The 9,244-nt window shown below is 39.3% G+C and overlaps 1 protein-coding gene across 5 annotated transcripts in view; it reads right to left on the minus strand.

Moving 5' to 3' along the window:
- The window catches only part of Fktn (fukutin), a 60,368-nt gene that overhangs the window by 38,732 nt on the left and 12,392 nt on the right, over positions 1–9,244 (minus strand). For 4 of the 5 annotated variants that reach the window (XM_008854658.3, XM_029556944.1, XM_029556946.1 and 1 more), the window contains 2 exons: positions 5,006–5,065; positions 472–675 (listed from right to left, as the gene is read on the minus strand). In XM_008854658.3, the coding sequence (XP_008852880.1) occupies positions 472–675; positions 5,006–5,065 (264 nt within the window). The remainder of the gene's footprint in view (positions 1–471; positions 676–5,005; positions 5,066–9,244) is intronic. The other variant, XM_029556945.1, reaches the window with a different exon arrangement.

Raw genomic sequence — 9,244 nt, forward strand, 5'->3', positions numbered from 1 at the left:
CGTGTGAAGCTCATAGCAATTAGATCTATCTAGGTCCTCTGCAAAAGCAGCAAGTGCTCTTAACTGCTGAGCCATCTTTCCACCCCTGGAAAGAGATATATTAATAGCAGCTTACCAGAAGCTTCTGATAGATATTTCCATTTCTTCCTCTCATTATGTCTTGAGCATGGATATGAAGTGCCCATGGTACTATGAGAATTATGTTGTGATGGTCACAGAGATGCAGAAGGAATGTCGGCCCTAGTCAGTGGGCAGGGAACCAACACCAACAGCCATTGACATTTTAGCCTCTACTTTCACACAAAAAAGAAATAATCCTATTTGCCTTAGCCATTGTATTGTTATTTATACCTGACAATATTCTCAATACAATTTGCACAAAGAACTTTGGATATTTCACATTTTAAACTGGTCTAATTTCATCCTATTTTGTAAGAGATATGTTTCATTTTCTGAGAGCAACTGACCTACCTCACTCTTCCACAAGTGATACTGCAGTGCAAATGCAGTGAAGTCTCTTGGAATACAGAAAAATTTGCATTCTGAAGTAGAGCTATGAGAAGCATTTTTCACTTGTCCAAAGTTTCTGTTTATCGACTCCAGAATCCAAGGGTCAATAAGGAACACTGGTACATTTTGACTGGAAGTCAGCATAATGAATTTTTTAATTGCAAGCTGTAAAAAAGGAAAAGACTCTCTTTAATACCATTACATCAATAACTTTTTTCAGTGCTTGTGACTAAAGCCAGGGTCTCACACATGCTACCCAGGTGGTCTATCACTGACCTGTATCTCCAGTCCTTTCTGTGTTTTTCATTTTGACACAGGTTATCATGAAGATATCCAGGCTGGCCTTGGACTTACTTTGTAGCCAAGTCAGGCTTTGAACTTGCAATCCTCCCACCTCAGCCTCCCAAACAGGCACTATCAACAGGTCTGAGCCATCAGGCCCATCTCATCAACTTATAATTGCTAAATTTTTGTTCAATTAGCTTTATAAGAATATAGAGTATTTACCCAATAGATACCATGCTTATCATTGGACTAAAAACAAAACAAACCAACTAAACAAATAACACTCATGGTTCCTGTCTAGAAGCACATAGTCTCCTAAGGAAGATGAACAAACAAGTAACTATACCACAAGGTGAAATATGGTACAATAGAAAAAGCACATTATAAAAAGGAAGTAAAAACCAGTAATCTATTAACAAAAATATTCTAGAGGGAGCAGAATCTGAGATGAAAATTTTATAATTCTGTGATTACAAATTATCTTATTGGTATTAGTCATACTGTAGGCCTGGAGCTTATTATGTAGCCCAGACTGGCCTTAAACTTGAGGCAATCCTCCTGTCTCAGCCTTATTAATGCTGGGATTCCCAGAATAAGCCACCACATCTGGCTCAATTCCAGTAATTTTTCCTTTGTGTATGTTTCCCTGTGTTCTCTCTCTCTCTCTCTCTCTCTCTCTCTCTCTCTCTCTCTCTGTGTGTGTGTGTGTGTGTGTGTGTGTGTGTGTGTGTGTGGAGGGTATGCATGATGTGTGTTCACATGTGCATGTACAATGTGGAGGCCAGAGGGCAACTGCTGGTGTTGTGCCTCAGGAGCCATCCATCTTGGTTATTTTTTTTATTTTATTTTGAGACAGGGTCTCTCGTTAGCCTGGAGCTCCAATTCAGGTAGGCTGTTTGGCCAGAGAGCCCCAGGGATCTGCCTGTCTCCACCTCCCCATTACAAGTGTACACCATCACACCTGGCTCTTTTACATGAGTTCTGGGGATCAAACTCAGGTCCTCAGGCTAGCAAGGCAAGTACTTTACCAACTGAACTCTCTCTCCAGTTCTTCAGTAATTTTTAAAACGACAAGAAATACTCTAAGTATTGTTCACAGCAGGAGTGAAGTTAGTTTAGGAGGGCTTGGTTGGTGCATGCCTTTGATCCCAGCACTCTGGAGGCAGAGGTAGGCCGACCTCTATGAGATTCAGGCTAGCCTGGTCTATATAACAAGTTCCAGGCTGGCATCAAATTCAGAGATCCGTCTGCCTCTGCCTCCTGAGTGTTAGGATTAAACATATGCACTACCACACCCAGCCTAATACCCATTATTTATTTAAACAAAACAAAACAAACTCTCAGCAAAACAGGAATAAGATACTTCTTCGATTTGGTAAAAGCTTGTGAACAAAAACCCTATCACTAAGTTGTGCTGTTCATAAACCTTTGCTGTCACTCTTTTGTCAGATGTAAGTTTTACAACTATTTTCTAATTTTTGACATGACTTCATTTTCTTAACAGTGTTTTCACAGTGATAGAAGTTTTAAATTTTGATAGTTCATCTTTTTTTTTTCTTTTAGTGTTAATTACTTTTGTGCTTTTGATTAGAAAATAAAAGAGAAAGAACTGGTTTTGTCCAAGAACCTGTAGCTAGACAGGTCACAGGCTGTAGAGAAGAATCTACTACTTACTATTTTTCTGCTAAATGGACATAGCAGCATTAAACTGACTCCTAATGACTTACTGCTAAACCCATAGATTAGGGCATCTCTCAACTCACCACAGAATCATCTTCTTGCAGCAAATGGCAGAGACCCACAAATGGTCAACATGCAGAGAATGAGACTGTGGAGTGTTCAACCCTAAACACGACACTTACATCATACTCACTGCTCCCAAGGCTCAGGGAGCATTGTGGAAGAGGGGCCAGAAAGATTTTAAGTTGTCTGGATATAACAGGGCAGTTGCACATATGAACCCACAGTGCTTTGTGACAACATACACACCACTATGCCTTCTCTCCAGTCTAAGAGTATTTAGTGGGATAACTATTTTTAAATATCAGAAAATGTGAATAATCATTCCTGAAACACCACTTCTGACTTAACTGTATAATTATAAAAAATTTTAATTATAATTCTGAATTGCTTGGCACACATCCTACAAAAATGAGAATCTCAGTGAGATTCTCCCCCGCCCCCGCCCTGAAATTGTTTCAGTGTATATGTAAGAATTCATCATGAATGAAAAACTTGAAAATTTTATGTAACTGTAGGTCTTCTGTTTTTTAATGCGAAAATTTACGATGGATCACAGCCTTGGCCTTCAGACAGTGTGCTGCCAACTGTTAAAAGGCATTCTAAATCTCAATAAATTAGTTTACTCTATTAAATAATGAATCTGTTTCAAGTGCTGTATGTCTGTATGGGTGAGTGATGGCAGTGGAGAAGGGCTAGAGAAGTACTTAAAGCATCCCTTTTTACTTCATCTAGATTCTTTGGGACTAGGTGAACAATTCTAAGGATATGATGTTTCCCTCTCTCCTTATTTTGTAGAGCAAAATATTTGCCATTTTTAATAAATTAAAAGATTACATTGCTGTTTCAGAGCAGATAACTAAGAAGTCTGACTATACTATTTCCTAGATGTTACTTTATTTTATTATTTTTATTTTATGTGTATTGCCTGCATGTATGTGAGTGCACCCATGTCGTGCAATGCTGCGGAGGTCAGAAGAGGGCTTTGGATTCCCCTGGAACTGGAGTTAAGGACAGCTGGTAGCTGCCACGTGGGTGCTGGGAATCAAACCCAGGTCCTCTGCAAGAGCAGTCAGTGTTCTTAACCGCTGAGCCATCTCTCCAGCCCCTGGATGTTACTTTCAAATATTCTTGGGGTTAGCAATGGTTTAAAATAATCATTGCTTCGTGACTTTGAAATTTTAATCTAAAGCCTTCTGTATTTTGGTTTAAAAATGGCCAGGTGTGGTGATGAATAAATGCCTATAATCCCAGAACTCCAGAAGCAGAGGCAGGAGTTTGAGGCCAGCCTGGTCTACATAGTGAGTTCCAGGTTCGCCACGGCTACATAGGGAGACCCAATCTCAAAACAACAACAGTGACAAACACCACAAACAAAAACTAAACGAAGAAGCCAAGATCAAAGTATCCACAGAACTATCTGACCATTTTCTACAATATAACATGATAAGTATACTTAAAAAATTACTAACCCAGCATTGCTTTTTAGCTTCTAAAATGTTTGCTACTGTTGTGGAGACAGGGTCTTCTATAGCTCAGGCTGGCCTTGAGCCACCATGTAGCTGAGGATTTGAGGATGCTCTTGAACTTCTGATTCTCCTACCGTGCCTGCTCTATGCAGGCAGATGGGACGGGGGACCGCAGGTATGCTAGGCAAACACTAACAACTAAGCTATGTCGCAGCTCTGCCCCCTCAGCATTGTTTTCTATTTTCAATTTAGGTACAAAAAAGTAAGAAAATGTAATTTCATTTAAAAAATATTTTATTTATTTATTTTCATCTATATGAGTATAGTGCCTGCATTTATGTAAGCCCATCCATGTCATGCAATGCCCTTGAAGTTCAGAAGAGGGCACTGGGTCCCCTGAAACTTGAGTTACAGACAGTTATTAGTTGCCATGTGGGTGCTGGGAACTGAACCCGGGACCTCTGCAAGAGGATCTGATGATCTTTACTACTAAGGCATCATTCAAGCCCCAGAAAAAGTATTTTTAAAATATGCAGGTGCTAAAATTTTGCAAAACAAAATCTATAATGCATAAATTACTAATTTCCCTCACTTTATAAAGGAAAACATTAAATAGATTTTTATTTCTGGTTATTAATTTTCCCCTTATATTTATAGCTCAATCCTGATTCATGTATTCATTCATTTGGAGAAGCATCACAGCTCAGTGCACAAGAATTCTAGAAGTAGAGAGTTGGAATCTGGGCTCAGCCCCTTACTAGCCAACTAACCTTAATCTCTAACTAAACAAACTGAAACTAACAATGCATATTGACTTCTTAAGGTTTCCATAAGGACAAAAGAAGGCATTCCATATAAACCACTTGGTAAAAGGCCTGCTCTTTCTACTGATGTCCAAGGACGCTACTGTCACCATACTCATTTAACAAATACTTAGGGAACATTTTAAACAAACAAACTAAAGACAAAAAAACATTGTAACTGGAACTTATTGTCCATACCCACTGTATGCTATCGAATCCAATTCTGTTTCCTTTTGATTTTGATAAACCAGCTCCATTCTAGAAGAGAACGAACCAGTATTTTAGAAAACTCAAAGAGTGAATATGAAAGTCAAACTAAACAATTATCTCATAGTTATTAAAAGCATTATGTAAATGCTTATTTTCAAATAGTCAGGAGCAAAGAATTACAGAATTTCATAATACAATAACCCAAGCTGTAGAACACAGTAAGTTAATTAAGTTATTCAACAGTATGATCAACGTCTCTGAACCAACTAATGCCCATCAATGAACAGCAACCTTTTCTACACCCATGTGTTCCTCCCTCTCTCACGGCCTCTTTCTCTCAAATTATTATATTTTCATTCTGTCGACCAGATTAGCCTGGAACTCACTATGTAGCTCAGACTGGCCTCAACTGCAGTGGTCCCACTTCAGTCTCCCAAGTACTGCGTGAACCAGCTGGCTCTCTGTTCTCTCTGCAATTCAGGTTTGTCCATTTACTCCACATACTGAATAAGTGACAAGATGGCGAAGTGACAAAAAAAGAATAATGATCATCTCCTAAGCTCCTGGGTGACAGGTACCATTTGACACCTCAAATTATTATCCTAAAAATATATATCTTATGTACATATTATATATATAAAATATATACTTATATATGTAAATATATAAAATCTACTCCCCCACAACAATCCTGCAAAACAAGCATTATTATTTCTAGTTGGCAGATGCCCCCACACCTTCTCCCCACTTTTTTTGTAATATACATTATAATCTCAATGCTTTAAGTTACTTAATAGTATACAGGCTCAGAGAATCAGAAGGAAGAAGATATTATCAATTTTCATGTGATAAGTCCCCCAAAACTTTGAAACTAAATAGGAGAAAGAATGTCTGATGGTCTACAGACATGAAGAAAGTTTTGAGCTCAAAGAAAATTCAAAGAAGTTTTTATGCTTTTGATGTGATTTTTACCTAAAAAGCTCTAAGCAACTGCAGAGCAGTTAGAGTTCCTCTCCTACAAACTGCAGAACAGTTAGAGTTCCTCTCCTACAAACGCAGTGTCCTCAAAGCTCCTGAAGAGAAGGCTCGTCTTCTCATTAAACTGCACATTCAAATAGGTGACAGGGCCAGTTTGTCTTTGTATCACCAGTGCCCGGGATAACACTTGGTTAAATAAATGTTAAAAAGAATGTGTTGACTGGAGGGAGAAAAGGCAGAAGAAAGAGTAATTTAGGTAGAGCCAGGTTCAGTCTCTCACAAGGTCTGCAGCTTAGCCAGTCACATTTTTTTTTAATTTTTAAAAATTTATTATCTGTATTTTTTGTAATGTGTATGCGTGTATTGCCTGCATGTAGGTAAGTGCACCCATGCCGTGCAATGCCCACGGAAGTCAGAAGAGGCTGTCAGATCTCCTGGGACTGGAGTTACGGACAGTTGTTAGCTGCCATGTGGGTGCTGGAATTCAAACCCAGGTCTTCTGCATGAACAGCCAGTGTTCTTAACCACTGAGCCATCTCTCTAGCGCCTGCCAGTCACATTCTAATACACACCAACAAAACCAACAAAGAGGCAATTTTGTGACCTCAGTCCTAACAAGAGATGGCAAACTACTACAGCCTTTCATTTCTCACTACAGTCCAGTGTTTGCAGAGGAGACTGAATTCTTAAACTGTTTTATTTGTTGAGATCGGAAAAGGAAATGTCTAGTGAATTAGATTTTTATAGTAACTTTATTGAGATATAGATCATATATCATAAAGTTTACCTCTTTAAAGTGTATACTAACTTTAAAAGTTAGGTGTATACTAACCTAAAAGTGCATTTATAGAGTTGGGTAACTATCACTACCTAGAATATTCTCACCATGTCAAAAAGAAACTGCATTTATTATTATTAGCCATCACTCCCCCATCGTCCTCCTCTGAGCCACAACTCAAACACTACGCTTTTCTCTCTGTGAATTTAGGTAGCATGTTTTCATTAAAATGGCACTGTATTATATGACTTTTTGCCTCTGGCTTCTTTCCTTCAGCATAAAACCACGAAGGTTCCTCTATGCTACAGCATGAACAGCACTTACAGTTTCTTTTTGTGGCTGAGAACATGTTTTTCTATCTGTTTATTCGGGTAATTTTCATTTGGGGGATATTCTGATAAGCGCTGTCCCAAACATATCTACACCATACCCTCAACTGACACTCACAAACATATCTACATCATGCCCTTGTTCACACTCACAAACATATCTACACCATGCCCTCAACTGATACTCACAAACATGTCTACATCATGCCCTTGTTCACACTCACAAACATATCTACACCATGCCCTTGACACTCACAAACATGTCTACATCATGCCCTTGTTCACACTCACAAACATATCTACACCGTGCCCTCAACTGACACCCACAAACATATCTACACCATGCCCTCAACTGACACTCACAAACATATCTACATCATGCCCTTGTTCACACTCACAACTTGCTTCTATCTCACTTCATTTTACTTGCTTAGCAAAATTCCAATTCTCAGCTGGGTATGATGGTAGATATTTGTAACCCTCATACTTGGGAGGCTGAGACAGGAGGATCATTAGTGTGTTCTTGGCCAGCCTGGTCTACAAAGTGAGACTCTCTGTCAACAAAGCAAAATAACGGAATCCAACTCTCTACTTGTTCTGTACATGCAAGTATATGGCTAAATGTGGCTGTTCACTGCTGTCACTTTAAATTCAGTACTACGAATTTCAGGCAGAGCTTTAATTCTGCTGAAAGGTCCCACATTTCCTTGTCCCGTAAGTTTACTCTCTTAGGCTTTTCTCTTTCTAAGGCCTTCTCCTTATGCTATCCTTCAACTGGGGCCATTACTTTAGATCTTCCCAGAGAAAAGAAACTGAGTGAACATCCAAGGGTTCCCACCACATTTGCCACCTAATCAAATTACCCTCGTAAGTCTGCCTTTCCTTGCTTTTCATAAATTCCCATTTAAAGGCAACTTCTCCACTTACCATGCTAAATCCACCCACTTTTTCCTTGGCCTTACCTTTCTCTGTTCCATCACTCCTATTAGTATACAAACAAACTCTTTCCTCCATTTAAAAGATAATTAAAACAAGAAACAAAACCTCTCAACAGCTGTTTTTCCTACAATTTCTTATTCTCCTCTATGGAAAAACTCCTAATAGGTTATCTGTTCTCACTGCCTTCACTTCTTTCTTCCTCTGAACCTACCTGAGCTTAATCCAATCTCCGAAACATTCAAAACCACCAGCCCTACAATGCTAAACCCATGGGTTGCTGGTTCTTGCCATATAGGGTCTACCAAGAATTGCTCGATCTTCTGCCTCACTGTAACACTTCCTTTACTGACTCTCAGGACCCCTTACTTCTAGGTCCCTGCTATTTCTCTCTGGCTTTTCCTTCTTAGTCTCAGTAGCTAGTCGTTGCTTCCTGAAAGGAATATAATTCCAGCTCAGATCTTGAACATTCTCTCGTTAAATCTATGTTCACTTATTTGGACTCTCATTGAGTTTTATGGCCTTTTAATTTTTTACATTTATTTTGTGGGGCAGGGCATGTGGAGGTCTGAGGACAACTTGTGGGAGTCAGTTCTTCCCTTCTTGAGGTTGAGTGCAGAGAGGACAACCTTCCCTGATAAAGGAGGACCATTCTTGGGTCAAGGGTATATGAGTTGTGCTCCCCTGGTAGAACCTCCAAACAAGCTCTCAAAAGTTTGTGTTTCAGAGACCAGAACAACTGTCCTGAATTTGAAGATTCTATTTCATGGTGTCTATCCCTCTATGAAATACAGTAGACTAGGGCTAAAGAGACAGTTCTGCAGTTAAGAGCACTGACTATTCTTGCAGACGACCCAGGTTTGATTCCCTACCCACATGGCGACTAACACCTTTCTGTAACTCCATTTCCAGTCCAATATCTTTTTCTGACCTCTGTGGGCACTGCATGCTACAGGTGCACTTACATACATGCAGGCAATACACTCATACACATAAAAAAATTTTTTTTTAAAGAAAAAGTACACTAGTTCCTTATCTTTAGCATTGTTAAATCTGGGCTACTCAGATTTCATTTGTAGATCATAGAAAAGATAAAATTATTTAAGCACTACTATCCTCAGGCCTCTTGGGGTAAGTCTATAGCGCAGCTCTCCGCGCCGGGACTCCCTAAGCGACATTCACCCTTCCATCCCCCGCCTCGCCGTT

Source organism: Nannospalax galili, unplaced genomic scaffold, assembly GCF_000622305.1.
Source record: "Nannospalax galili isolate Female #2095 unplaced genomic scaffold, S.galili_v1.0 scaffold666, whole genome shotgun sequence".
In the NCBI taxonomy this organism is placed as follows: Eukaryota; Metazoa; Chordata; class Mammalia; order Rodentia; family Spalacidae; genus Nannospalax; species Nannospalax galili.